The sequence below is a fragment of the Sinocyclocheilus grahami genome, unplaced genomic scaffold, assembly GCF_001515645.1.
Source record: "Sinocyclocheilus grahami isolate Dianchi unplaced genomic scaffold, SAMN03320097.WGS_v1.1 scaffold36.1, whole genome shotgun sequence".
In the NCBI taxonomy this organism is placed as follows: Eukaryota; Metazoa; Chordata; class Actinopteri; order Cypriniformes; family Cyprinidae; genus Sinocyclocheilus; species Sinocyclocheilus grahami.
Genome location: NW_015505215.1, coordinates 1,804,097 through 1,819,785, shown reverse-complemented (window position 1 = coordinate 1,819,785; position 15,689 = coordinate 1,804,097). Strand labels below are relative to the sequence as shown.

Genomic DNA, 15,689 nt, shown 5'->3' with positions numbered 1-15,689 from the left:
ATTAGAAAGTTTAATGAGATCTAACAGTATAAGACAGTCTTGAGTGAAATCTGAAACACAATGTTGAAACACACACCATCCGCTTCCAAATAAATGACACTTTGTTTGGCTCTCAAACTCAGTAGTCACATTAGTGCATCTCTTTTGCACTGGGATTTACACATTTTGGTTGCCAGCAAAACATAAGGTCAGGGGGCTTATGCTCATCTTGGCCAATGTCTGAGGACAAAGGTGTATAAAGAGAGAGGTTGGTATGCTGAAGATTTCATGAGCTTTCAAGACTCTGGCACAAGTTCAGACACTTTATATAGGTCTGCATGAATAGGTATGTTAGGTCTGTGTCCTCTTGGCAAGCGTGTCTATGTGGAATCCTGCCGTCACACATGCTAGATCTGTCTGAAAGCTCCTTGGCAGACTAAGACTGATATTTAACAGCTTGTTTAGCGTCACATGATACCCCCTTCTCAACAAGCCCCCTTTTTTCTCACTTCCTCTCTGTCTATCCTAATACATCCCAACCTGTAAATATATAAGGGGCACAGTTTTATGAAATGGAGTGTACATTTCACTGGAAAATATGGGCAAAATGGAGAAGAAACAGCATATGACGCAGACCACATTCAAACCCCCATCTCCGGTTTTAGCACCACTGACTAATGTGATTAAATTAAATATTTACTTGAAGTTCTGCATATTTATATTATATCATTGAATAATTTAACAACATATTTGCCTGTTCACAGTTCTCTCATGTAAAAAAATCTTATTTTTATTACCTATTACTTATTATCTATTACTAGTTTATAACCTTACTAACTATTAATAATCTTATTTTTCTCATCTTATTTTTATTAATTTATTTTAATTTTATATTTTTATCATTTAACCTAGCAATTCCTTCACAAACTCCAGTTTGGGAAACCAGCACTAAGCTAAATTTCAGCACCTTTGTGACTCATTATTATACCTTACGGTTTCATGGACTTTATTAATGTGTGATTTTTAAATTTTTTTAAGCAAATTCATTTCAAATTGTTTTCTCACATTTAAATTTTTTTTTACATTTTGATATGAACATTTTGAAACAAAGATAGGTTTTTTCCCCCTATGTGTTTCCCTCATCTTGTGATATGGCATCAGGCCAAATCAAAGGTCATCACTGGCCAACTTTGGCCTCTGGGCGCTGGTTTGGGCATTTCTGATTTATAGAAGTAACAAACAACACAAAATAGTACGTATGTATTCATCTCTAGTTAGTAAAAGTGGCGCAAATACAGTTTAATTGATAATATAGCTAAGGAGATTCATTCCCATCTTTGCCAAATGAATAAATTGAATTAAAATGGTCATTTGGTTTAACTTTTTTCACATTAAGTTTTCAACACAAATCCAAAATATTATTTGTACTCCCATCTCCATAGCTGTCATCATATCTTTTGCTTCATTGAATCTGTCTTCTGTTTCTGGAAGATTAGGTCTATTTAGACAGACGAATGTGACAAGCAGGTGGCTTTGGAGACAGCAGTGATTAGCAGAGAGAGTTGTGTAAGAGTCGCAGCCAGTGCCCTCGCTTGTGTCTGGCATTTGGGTAACCTTCACTGACAGGGTACAAAATGCCAGGATGCCAGTTTAGAAAATGTCATACCCATTAATGTTGTTTCATGCACATCTTGTAACTACAGACCACAGGGATAAAACTGCCACTACTATCCTGGGCTGTCTGCAGTTATATTTCAAGTTGGATGTCCCATCTTGAGACAACACCAAATCTATATTATAAAAAAACTAGGGCACTAGAGCAGTTTGCACACAGCAAAACATGTAACATTTGCTTATATATCTGCTATATAACCTCTATATAACATATTAACCTTCTAAACATGTCTGCAGGCCTTTAACCTTTTAAAACATGTCTTCTTAACAGAAGAGAAGCAGTAGTTACATGGACTGGGAGTTCAACTGTGCATGTGCATGTGTGTGTGTATGTGTGTATGTGTGTGTGTGTGTGTGTGTGTGTGTGTGTGTGTCGTGAGCAATGATGCAAGTGTAATGACGCTCTCGGCTGTCTGTCAGATCCCTCCTCAACAGAACAGCCTGTTAACTCCTCCCAGAACAAACATCCATCCATACGCTCAATCACTGAGCCATCCTCTCCATCCTCACACTCTCTAACTGCCTCCGTTTGAATGGAAACGGGAAAAAAATGATTCATATGAAATACTGGAAAGATTTAAGAAGAGTAGGGACATCTGATTCAACTCAAATGTGACTTTTGTTTTAGTTCAGATTCAGTTCAGATACTATGATGCAAAGAGCCTCAGAAACAAAGCCAAGTTGCAATCTGTACAGAGTGCAGAAGTGCAGAATGCCCCGGGTTTCCCATACAGTATATTGCAGACATCAAACAAGCTTTCACAGACTTCATCAATATTTTAATGAGATTCCCAGCATGCTGCTTTCTCCCCTGCACTTTAGTGGATAGCACTCGTTCTGCATGGGTTTCTCTCCACTTTGTCTGAGACTTCTACATGACTTCTAGTTTCTCCTCATGGAGAGACATCTCACCCTCAAATACCGTAACAGCAGTGGGATATATAGACAAACAGTCTCTGTGAAGTTTCTCTCATCTTTTTAGTGTGGTGTGGTTTTATACTTCATTTTTGCGCACTTAATCACTGTGTGAGATCAGCTAATAGAGCAGATAAAATGATTTTCAAACAAGAACCCTGGCTGGCATGAGGGGCCTCTTGGCACAGAGCATGGGACTCTGTATCACCATGTGAAACTACCAACAACAGCGTTATAACAAAGTACTACCATGTTGCCCAGAAAGGCTGTCCAGCCTCATGACTGGAGATCTCAGGCTGAATATGTGGGAGAGTTTTAAAAGAATATTTCAGCCCAAAAACTGCATTCATTAGAGAAGTAAAAATGTGATAATCTTTTCAATAAATCGGTTGATCTGGTTCACATGAATAGGACTGATCCCGTACTTCATTCAGTGTTTTAATGATCAGGTTGCAGCGGTAAATTATCACGGAATGAAGATTTAAATTTAAGCTTGTTTCTCACACAAAGATATTGTATTGATTCAGGTGGCTTATGAATATCATATTGACCAGTTTTATGATATGCCTATGGTGACTTAGCATCATTTTTGAAGCTTCAATCCCCATTCTATGTACTTGCATGGAGAAACAAACAATACATTTCATAAAATGTATTTTGTGTGTGTGTGTGCCACAGAAGAAATAAAGTCATATGAGTTTGGAGTAAATCAAGTGTTTATTTTTATATGAACCCTTTAAAAAAAACTCCATTTAGCTGTATGTAGATAATAAACATCAATAACAAAAGCTAATTTTGTTGACTTGATTTTCTGCATTGACAGAGTGAGTGGATACTAATGGCGACACATCTTTCATGCTGCTTGAGTTGAGGTGTATGTACATTGAGCAAAGCTGCAAAATATAATGCAGAGATCATTAAAATGACCACTGAGTCTACGTGGCACAAATGTATGATTCACCTGGGAGCAGAATTCTGAGTCTGACCTCAGCAAGGAATGCAGGTGGTACTGTATGCTGTAAGTAATTTAAATCCTTAAACACATATTTCCTGTGCTTATAATAAGTTCCCATGAGCCACTGCATGGATGAGTCTTAAAGTTTACATGGTAGAGCACAGCAAATTTAATAAAGCGCACAGGACAGTATGAAGAATTGACTAATGAAAATTCATGACAGCAAGAAAAATTTCAACTGTTTATAAAAATTGAAAAAAAAGAAAATGGCATATATACACTACTGTTTACAACTACTATAACAATAAAAACTATATAACTATAAGAACTACTGTTTTTTAAAAGAAATTAACACTTTTATTCCACAAGGATGCATTAAATTGATCAAATGTGACAGAAAAAATACCACAATTCTTCCAAATATTTCCACAAAAATTAAGCAGTACAACTGTTTTCAACATTAATAATAAGAAGAAAGCAAATGAGCATATTAGAATGACTGCACATGACGTGACACATGAAGGATCATGTGATACTGAAGACTGGAGTAATGACTGGAGTAATGACTGAAAATTCAACTTTACTGTTAAAGGAATAAATTACTTTTTAAAATATATTAAAACAGAAAACCATATTACAGTTGTTACTGTATTTTGATCAAATAAATGCCGCTTTGGTGAGTTTAAGACACGTTTGTGACCCTGCCTGTGAAAACCCATCTAAAGTCATTTTTTTTGTGATTTACTGTTTTCAACATAAAATCATCCTTCAAAAAGATGAAAATATATATCTTTAATATTGACTGAGTAAGGCCATGTCAAAGATTGAAACCGTAGTGAAATTAATGGTTGAATCAAACTTTGATGCTTGTTATCTCATAATTAGATTTTAAGACTTTAGCCTGGATTTCACAGACAGGGTCACATTTTTCAGAAACATATTTTCAAACTTTTGAAAGACAGTTTTTAGGTAGTGCTGATTTTTACGGCTCTTACAAAAATAGACTATGGTGGTACCATGGTAGAAACATGGTAGCGTAATAATAACTCACCTAGAAGAAAATTGCTCAGAATTGTCACTTTCTGAGCTCAGTATTCAGGTAAAATAATAAACTTAGAAGAGACAATCAATTAAATGAGATCATTTGAGTCGCTTTCTCTGAAGATGAAAATCTGAGAAGCAGGACACTTAAGCAGAAGTCTCTGTTAAATATCATTGCTGAGAAAATGATACATTAAATAGATGTAAATTGGGATTTTTCAAGTGAGACAGAAATATATCTGCAACGTCATAGCCAGATAAAACACTCCAATCTAAGTTAATAATTACTTTTTTTTTCAATTTTTTTTAACACTTTTCATCTAAATCAATTATTCACTAACAGAGCAGCCTTTTTCTCAAGATAAAGTACACATTTTGATTCATGGACATTCTTAGGATGACCTCTGGTTGGACTCCTCGTTGATTCCTGTCCCAGCTGCATGTGTGAAGCCACAGTATTACAGCCTTCGATCTGACATTACAGGGCTAGTTTCAGACACATCACTACATAACAGTTTGTGTTTTGTATCCGAGGCAACTTGCTGACTTAATGCTGGGTTTTAGAGAGAGCAGTACATTATCTGTTGCTTTCACGATGGCTTACTGTGTAATGAGTTATAATGGCTTTTATGATTGTCCACTTTGGAGACTAACAGAGAAAGACTGGGTGAGAAATGTGTGTGTGAGATGTAAATTGGGATTTTTCAAGTGAGACAGAAATATATCTGCAACGTCATAGCCAGATAAAACACTCCAATCTAAGTTAATAATTACTTTTTTCCCAACTTTTTTTTAACACTTTTCATCTAAATCAATTATTCACTAACAGAGCAGCCTTTTTCTCAAGATAAAGTACAAATTTTGATTCATGGACATTCTTAGGATGACCTCTGGTTGGACTCCTCGTTGATTCCTGTCCCAGCTGCATGTGTGAAGCCACAGTATTACAGCCTTCGATCTGACATTACAGGGCTAGTTTCAGACACATCACTACATAACAGTTTGTGTTTTGTATCCGAGGCAACTTGCTGACTTAATGCTGGGTTTTAGAGAGAGCAGTACATTATCTGTTGCTTTCACGATGGCTTACTGTGTAATGAGTTATAATGGCTTTTATGATTGTCCACTTTGGAGACTAACAGAGAAAGACTGGGTGAGAAATGTGTGTGTGTGTGTGTGTGTGTGTGTGTGTGTGGTTGCATAAACTAGAGAGGTTGTTTTACAACTGACAACTGTTTAGTTAATGGGAGAAGGAATGGAAGGAGCATGTGTGTGTGTGTGTGCACGTGTGTGTGTTTGAGTCTATATGTGTGCAACATGGAGTATGGCTGGTTGGTAATGTGAGTCTCTGACAGTGACAGGTGCCAGAAAAATCCTCTCCACTATTTTAGTAAGGCCTGTCTGAATTTCTCTGGCTCCACTTTTTTCTAAATAAAGAATCCCTTTAGCCCTTACCACACACATACACACAAAACTCTATTAAAACTCTTAAAGAAATAAACCAGATTAAATGCAAGTTAAGATCTATTGTCACCACCAGCATCCTGTCAGTTACCATAAAAAATATTGGTAACACTTTAGTTTAGGGACCAATTCTCACTATTAACGAGTTGCTTATTAGCATGCATATCACTAGCATTTATAAGTCTATTAGCACTTATAAATATAAATAAACTTATATAAACTTAACACCTTACTAACTATTAATAAGCAAATTATACGTTTATTGAGTCGCAGTTAATGGTTGGTTAATACTGAGAACTGGTCCCCAAACTAAAGTGTAACTAACATATTTTATTATTATGTAAACAATTAGCACATCTTTTAGTTTGTAAAAACTAACTAACAACAACAACAAAACACTGTTGACAGCAATGCACTTACATTTGAAGTCTATGGGTGATTTTACTATAGAATCTGAAGCAGAAATGTTAAGCTTAGTTTTATACATAGTGCACATACAGTATAATTTGTTCAGTAAAATGCTGTAAAATCTATTTATGCTCATGAACCTTTCAGCCTTGAAGAACATTACTTCAAAAGACTTATTTCACAAGACTTATTTCAAATTAATAAAAATCGTACTGATCCCAAACATGATTTGAATCAGTGTAACTTGCATAGATGTGTGGATTCACTTAAAGGGATAATTCACCCAAAATGAAAATTCTGCAATCATTACCCATAATTTGTTCCAAACATCTAGAAGTTTCTTTCTTCTGATGAAGATAAAGTAAGATATTTTGAATAATGTGGGTAACCTAACATTTGCTGGTCCCCATTGACTTCCATATTATTGAAAAACTGTTTGGTTACCAACATTCTCCAAATATCTTCTCTCGTGTTCAGCAGAAGAAAGAAATTCACACAGGTTGGAACAAATTATGGCAGAAATTTCCTTTTCGGGTAAACTATCCCTTTAACAATTGCAGAACAACCTAGGTGAGTGCACACAAAAACAAAAACCTGCATATTAATTTTTTAAATATTATAAATACTATAAAAAATGCTATTGGAAATAGTGTGACATTTGTATAATCACTCTTAGACTTCCATTGTAATTGTTTTCCATTCTTTTTTACAAACTGGGTGATGAATCAGAACATTTATTTAACTGCAGCCACAGAATTAGGGATTCAGTTTCCTCTTATTCAATAGGAAACATTTCTCAGTTTAAGTAACATGATCTGGTTCTCACAGAGAAAAACTCATAAAACGAAAACAATGAAAACAGCTTTAACTTCATCAAAACACATCCTCATATAAATGAAATGCTCAAACTTGTGAAAGGAATCTGTTGCTTTGAGGTCAACCCTGTGACATCATCTTCTTGGCTGTGAGAATGACAGTTCAGGCACGTAACCTTTGACCCCGAGGGGCATCTGCCACTCATCATTAATGCAAACCCACAGCTGCAGAGTGACTGGCACACACACAAGCACACATGTTCACAGGCAGACTGGCAGTCTCTGCAGAGGTGTGTGCAGACCCCTCCTCTGCCGTCTTATTCTCCCAATGGGGATCAGCAAAGCTATTTCCAGCATTGCAGCGCTTTAACAGCTCCCGGAGACTATGCCCGAAATAGCACACACAGGCTTGCAGACTGACACAGCATTCACACACAGAGCGAGAGAAAGAGAGGGAAAGAGAACGTGCAGAAAGACAGGGTGAGACGTGGACAGGAATATAAAGTGATCACCGTAGAGAAGGGGAGAGCGGAGCTGGAGATGTCGACTGCAAATGCTCACTCTAACGGTCTAAGTGAGCCTGCTTAGAGTGAACAAATGAAACTAATAGAGCACAGCAAGGCTCATTAGCTTACAACTGAGCTGTAGAGCACTGCATCTTCTCTTGCCAGAGTACAGGTATTGGCAGGTCACCCCAGCTGAAGCACTCCTGCCAGGTATCCACAGAGAACGTAACATCAGACCTTATGCAACAGTCCGAATCCTGATTACTAGGAATGGAGCTGATTGACCAGAAATACGGGAGATCCATTAGATTATGGATTCCTTGTAAGTGGACTACAAGTCACCGGTCTGCTTAACTTGAGCCCTTGTCCTGCCCTCCTCTGTGTTTAAGAAATAGACCACTAGTAAAGACTATACTCGTTCTATATTTGACAATCTAGGAAAGATGAGGATTAATATACGTTAATGCCCATGCATCCATGCAGGACAACTGGACAACAATGACACTCTGAGTATATATAATGGTACTGAATGATTTCAATATTCATTTATTACTCACATGGTACTCAAAAAGTAAAGTGTGGTCCAAAAGTCTGAATGTTTCTATTTCGCATTTTACTAATTTAATACAAAATTGTCTGATATTTTTCCATGGAAAATTGCTTAGCATAACAATTTGAACTGAGAAATCAACATACATTTCAGAATATATTTGGTTTGTGTGTAGCTTTGTATCATTTGCATAAAAATGCATATATGTTACATGTGCATTGATGTGCACATTTTAAAGGGGTCATATGATGCGATTTCAATTTTTCCTTTCTCTTTGGAGTGTTACAAGCTCTTGGTGCATAAAGAAGATCTGTAAAGTTGCAAAGACTAAAGTCTCAAATCCAAAGAGATATTCTTTATAAAAGTTAAGAGTCAGCCACGCCTACCTAAAACGGCTCGTTCGAACACGCCCCAACATACCTACGTCGCTCTGTGGGAAGATTTGCATAACGCCGCCCAAATGTTCACGCAAAGAAAGAAGGCGTAACTTTTATTCTCGCTGTAGTTTTGTTGTTTACGCCGCAATGTCGTGAAGATGCTGTGTGCTTCGTTGTAAAAGCAAAACTACTTTGTTTGGTCTTTCAAAAGAGGACGATATCTGCTTCGTCATGCCTGGAGCTGATCGGTGCTGGTTGCTGAGGAAATACTACAACTTTGCTGTGGATCGCCGGATCGGCTTTCACCGTGGAGGAAGCGGAGTCCAGCCCGGAGTCGTCACATGTCCTTCCGGACGCTCCTTCGTCGAAATCGCCGGCCGCGCCGTTCTCAAGCCTGCGCCTCTGCTCACTCTAACTCCCGCCGTTCCTCACTTTATCCCCCGGCCTCAGCTCACTGTAGGCCGCGGTGTGTGACGCTGTTTCGTTGTGAAAGCGGAGTAAAAAGTTGAATATAATAAATAATATTTTATAATAATAATATTTGACCCATCAGGGGCATAACAATTTGAGTGAAAAGTTGAACTGAACAATCAACAAGAATTTCAGAATGCATTTGGTTTTTCCATCTTTTGCTTTAATGGCAGCACCACTTGAGCTGCATGAAAAGTCTGATAATTATGTTCTACAGCATCATTTTGAGAATGATCCAATGAGCATCTTGAGCTTGGAAGCAAGAATATCTGACCGTCTGTACAAAGAGTCACATTACCAATTTCACAAATAGTAGAAATGGTGCAGAATCTAAAATATTTCGTATTCATTTTACATCATAGCATTTTTGGCAACACTTTAGTATAGGGACCAGTTCTCACTATTAACTAGTTCCGGTGTGAACTAGTTCTGGCCATTTTGGTCTATTTTCCATTTTTCCATTTCCATTCAATCTGTGCTTGTGAAGTAAATCTTGTGAAGTTTCCTAGACTAGCACACAAAATGCATACAAATCCAGTTTTTTTAAAAATCCAGTCTTTAGGACTTAACGTCTGCTCTGCCATTTTGTGACTGAGAAAAGCTGATCTGTTTGTTCAGACAGTGTCATCAATATCCAGTGTCTCTGCATTGGTTGCTATAGCAATAATGTAAGTCTCCGCTCATACGCCCATCATGATCTCACTGCAGGGCTGAACTCACAAAGCACTCGAGACAATGTAAGAGACATTATTTTGTTTCCAAATCACTAAAATACTGAAATAAAATAAAACATAATATAATATAAAAAAATATATTTAAAAATATGTATATATAATAAAATTGTTGAGCAGATTGACACCAGTTCAAATACTGACATTCGTAAACAGTGGAAAGAAAGAAACCTCATACAGTCCTTCATCTCAGTGATGACAGGGCACTCTCATTTATGACCTTGTTTGAGGTGACTAACGCGGCATCAGCAATAAGTGACTAATGAGGAGCTACAAGTGGAGTGAACAGCTCAGGTGAGATTAATGAAAACCCGGAGAGACCTCAGCTTCTGAAGGGCTGTTTAAAGGATTGTTGGGAACAGGATCTTATTGACGCACTGATATTTATTGTCAAGACCCCTCATACAACGTTTTTACAGCCAGAAACAGACACCTAATTGTATGGTTGCCATGGTTATGACATTCAAACGGCTCAAGAGGACACCGTTATCTATCAACAGGTCCTCAATGTTTTACATATTGAAGTGCTGCACATTAATCAAGAATGTAAAAACTGACCGTTTTTCTTTTTTGAGTGCTATCTTACATGTATACAAAGGCACATTGAGCAATTGAGCCCTTGCTGAGGTTTCCAGAAGGAAATGAGTTGTCTGCTCTTTGCGACTGGCAACACGCCACCACATAAACCTCACATTCTCTTATATAACCTGAGAGTCGATCTATATGGAGTGCAAAGAATGAAAATAAGCTTTTAGAGAGACAGCCAAAAACACTTCAACTAAATAAAGAAGGTCCGAACTTCATGTACAACCACAACAGGCCTAAATAAAAACGTGTGATGACAAACTCAAACTACTTCCTGCCAAAGTTGTCTGCCTATATCATTTCAAGAAAGACTCACCAAGCAAATTCAGTCAGATTTTCCATAATTCCTGCCAAATGATGCCGGTAAAACAGACATGAAGACCACAAAAGACTGGACAAGGAATGAGTGGCCCATTTAATTAAATTACCGTGGTAGTGCGGAGGGGGCATGATACAGCTTTGGACTAACTTTGGTTTCATTCATCAGGTAATGAAGTTCTGGGTTCCTCTCTACTCAACCCCACAAGCCATCTGCTTGATCAGAGCCAGCTTTGTTCGTCTTATCCTTTGGTCACATTTTTGACTTGGCTGAAGCTATGACTAAATGTAATTAAATTACTTCCACAATGACAAACAGGCTAAAGTGGAATTTGGTGCTACTATATTCATCCGTCATTCTTGACCTAAGAAATGACCTGTCAATGTTTGCAAATAGATTAAGGTGTTCTAACAGCCACTGTGTTGTAAATAGATCTTACCTTTGCATGTGAAACATTTTATATGGAAGTGCTGGGATTGCACCCGGAGAACCTCTCCCTTGCATGGCTCCCCACACTTATAGCACTGGATAACCAGTTTTCCTGGTGGATGGTGCGGTTCCTGAGGATGGGCCACTGTCAAGGAACACAGAGAAATGGATTAGCAAAGACTTCTGTTTTGGAAGTAGCCAACACTGTTACACAGATAAAGAGGATAGGATTATCTCATTAATGAGCTTCAAACCCACAACATTGCATTCACCGAGAGTAATATAATTAAATCATTAGTTAAATTACAACAGTTTTTATATGGTTTGTAATGTCCAACTACTTTTTGACAAAGCAAATGGCACAGTTATATAAAATTAAAACCTTAATTGTTTTGATAATTGGCTGCACTGTTCCTGCATTTAAGCACTGCTGCTATTTCCATAGTTGACTTTCATTAAAAGCTATAAATATGCATGTAAATCCAGAAACGAATAAGCATGAGGCTGAACCTCAACTAGCCTTCATTACATAATGCTTGTAACTGGCTAGAAAGTGTTTCAGCAGGCCAATGTCCGCACTTTTGGTGCTATCATACAGTGTGTGGGTTTGAGAGGAGTGTTAGTAGGTGTTGGGAGTTTTTTTGGAGTGATCAGCAGGACAAGCTGGCTGCCACGCAGTGGTTATTTATCACAGCCACACGGAGAGGTGCTCACACTCGCTTACACGAGTCGTGTTGTTTACATATCTGTACTGCTCATCGCAAATGTCATTTAGAGTCGTTACAGTTGCATAACGAAGGTCATGAGTCATTTGTGCTTTGCCGTTTACTAACTTCTGGCATGTTAGCCTGTGGACACAACAGCATAAAGAATAATTCACCCAAAATAATTGGGCGCACTATTTCTTAAAAACATAAACACCACTGTAAACAGACATTAAATCTCAAGAACACTCTTCAGTTGTTTATAATCTTGATAATTACATGCCCTGAAGGAGAGCAGACGCTCCACAGACAGAAATAATGGATGAGCTGTGTGCTGAGGCTCACAATACTTCAATCATTTTCTCTCGGTATCAGTGTTTGCGTGCTGCGTTTCACTTAAGGCTTTACTATGCCAGATTTGTTCAAGATCAGGCCAAGACAGTGTCCACTCAAAGCTGCTGTTCTAAACCTGGTGTTGAACTTTGAATGCAGCATAATTCACTTGAGCTTGCGTTTCTCATCTCCCATATTTGCATGCGTTTGAATGGGAGTCAATGGAACTTAAAGTGTAGTTTGGCCACCCCACGAGCATAATCAGAGTCACATGATCAAGGCAAACGCTGTTGGTTATTGTGCAATAAAGTATGGAAGCCTGTTTCCGCCACGGAATAGAAAAAGTTAATCGCAACTTTTGATCTCATGATTCAAATATTAAATAAACAGCTTCAGAATATGTAACACCTGAGTTTTAAAATACTCAAAGCAGTAAATCTAATATAAAAAGTACTGACTCTAATTTCTGATCAACAGAACATCAACTGAATTCTATATTAATACAGTTGGTACAAATATATCTACCACAGTATAACAAAGTCTCACACAGTATATTCTGTCATAGCACCCAGATCTACTGCTTCACAAAATCAAATGAAAACGCTGACTCGTGGTGTATGCTATCTGTCTATTAACACACAGATACACATGAACACATTTAAAAAGATTATGATGGTGTTAAGTAGAGTTTAACACTAAATTATTGCAGACTGTGTAACTGGAGAGGGTTATTCAATCCTGAGGCAAAAGTGTCTTTTGAGTTGAACTGGCATTCTGACTCAGACTAAGTGTGCTTGTTTGTGTGAACAGAGTGAGTCAAAGTTTTACTCCTCACCACTGCCTCCAGCAGCCATTTTCAAACTACATATACACATATAATACATTCCTCCTCAAGTCAGACCATGAATATCTAAATGTATTTTTGTCTGAAAGATTGTTTCACCTCTGCCAGTTTTAGTACAGTTTAACCTTACAGCAACCCCTGTACTAATCTCAGTATTAGCTCACCTCTCAACTCAGTACTTGACCCCTACCGACCTTTTGTGCTCTGGTCAAGTACAAATGACTGGTCAATCCACACGTGTCAGGGTTGGACACTAAAGAGAGCTTGTTTTAGACACAGACGTGAACTGATCGCTATCTTTTGTGTGTTCAGGATGAAATACTCATTCCTCACAATCGTTTTGTATTGGATTGATTTTATATTTGTATTGTGATGAGCATCTGGCTCCCCTCCAGTCATCGTCACACCAGCCCTCACATTGCTGGCCCACGTCCAGACTCACAAACAGGGTCTGTGGCCAAGAGGAGGAGTGAGAAAACGGAACAGTGTTGGCAGCACCTGATAAATATTGTCTCTCATGACCGCTGCCATAAAATCAGTTGACATCAAATAGACACAGAACAGATTTCAAAATACATTTGGAACATACATTCAATCCCAATAGATTGAATTTACATATTTTACCTGAAATGAAATCAGCAAAACAAAGTCTACAGCAGACTTATACATTTAAATGCGTGATTCAACATCGCTGGATTGCTGGTGGATAGTGCAGTATTTTTATTGCTGATTTTATTCAATTAACAGGCAAAAAAGCATGCTAGAAATCCGATTCTACAGTATGAGAGCCTTTGCTGTCTGTTTGATTTTAGAGATAACTATGGGGCCTCAGGGTAAATTTATTAGCAGGTGTAATAGCCAAGGGATAATGACATAGACACACAAACATACACTTATCAATCTCTGTATCTGACCTCTTGTTATCTGCTTTAAAAGTGGCTGACAGATTTCTATGATTCCCTTTCATTCTGATCTTTGCCTGACATTAAAAGGCCATTAAAATACATATCAGGCCAGCTAAGAAAGTAATGTTGGGACAGACTAACACAAAAGGAAATTACTGACATTTTGGTCAGAAGTTAGCTGTGCTATATTTTCTGTATTTATATCATGAGGCTAAAATTTAAATCAGAACAGCAAAAATAAAATATCTAAATTTGTTGCAAAACAAAAATGCATTTGAAATTTTTAAACATGTATACATATACAGTATATATATATAAATACAGTATATATATATATATATATATATATATATGTAGTGTGGCTCTAACAGAGAGGACTCATGAATTCACTCTGAATATTTCTGCTGCACAGAAAATGAATTGATTTCTGGGTCACTATTGAGTATTTTCTTTAATAATGGATGTACTGTAAGTGATTAAACTTGTTATGGCATGTGAGACAATGAGAATGAATATAAACTTGATTGTCCTAAAATCTAATTTGCATAAGGAGGTGGATCACATTTACATCCAATTGGTAATTTACTTACATGTTTTGACATTCAAACCCCAACCTGCTTAATCATCTGGATTTAGTCATATTTACTCAATAAAAAAGGGGTGTTTGTCACTACTGTGGTAAACTTACATCAATGAATGGTTGTGTAATATACTTTAGAATTTTAAATTGCTTCTTAAAACCTATTTTGTCAAAGTTTAGGTTGATAAATAAGTTTAAAGAGCATTTTCAACATATTTCTGCTCGAGATCAGTGTGCTATGTGGGCAAAAAAATATGCTCAACACTGAAATGCTATGTAGCAGACAAGCTGTTTATGCATACGATGTGAATACTATAACCCTGTTCATATGGGAAATAAATATGGGCAGTCAGAAACAGTTCTCGTTTTGTACTCATTTATTGACGAGATGGCTGCGGTGCGGCCAACTGAAAAGCGCTGCTTCTCTGCCGCTCACTGCACAGAACAGACGCCGAGAGAGGTGAAACTTCTCCGGGAAAGTCAGACCTCGCGTTCGCGGGACAGCACTGGCGAAATCTTCCAACTGAACCATAGCTAAAGTTTATCCAAAAAAGTCGCTAGGTTTGTCAGTATGAATATTCTATGAAAAAAAACACTAAAAGGGTCTGAATGTTGCTAAATCTAGTGCTAAAGTTGCACTTGTGTGTGTGTGAGAAGAGGGAGCTGATGGCAGGGGGGGGTGGATATTTGTTGTGGTCAGTGTGGATAATGTGGATGAGTTCCCTTTCAGTCAGTCACGTTCTACGTTACGTCAGTCGTGACTGACGAATTGGGATCTCGCCCGAGAGCCCAATCACCTTCGAGTGTAAACTAAACAAGCCAATGACAGTTGGCGTGCGTGTTTCGCCACGCGCACCCCACCCCGCAGCGCGGGTATAAAAGGAGAGTGTGTGCAAACGCACATCAGCTTTTCGCTTCGGAGCCGAGCCTTCTCAGGAGAAATCTCTGCAAGTGTTTGGAAGAAACAGCTGGCGTTGGTGTTACGGCGCGTCAGCGGGGGTTGCCATTCAGTGCTGCTCATCTTCGGCGTGCTGCAGCTGCCATTCTGCGGTCTCGCCGCAACCTCCCCTGGGTGCTTCAGCGCTCTCTCTAAAAGAGTGTTTC

General features: G+C 38.0%; 1 protein-coding gene across 21 annotated transcripts in view; it reads right to left on the bottom strand.

The window, feature by feature from the left end:
• Positions 1–15,689, bottom strand: part of LOC107581547 (actin-binding LIM protein 1-like) — a 79,554-nt gene that overhangs the window by 29,503 nt on the left and 34,362 nt on the right. For all 21 annotated transcript variants that reach the window (XM_016267145.1, XM_016267126.1, XM_016267125.1 and 18 more), the window contains exon 2: positions 11,230–11,364. In XM_016267145.1, the coding sequence (XP_016122631.1) occupies positions 11,230–11,364 (135 nt within the window). The remainder of the gene's footprint in view (positions 1–11,229; positions 11,365–15,689) is intronic.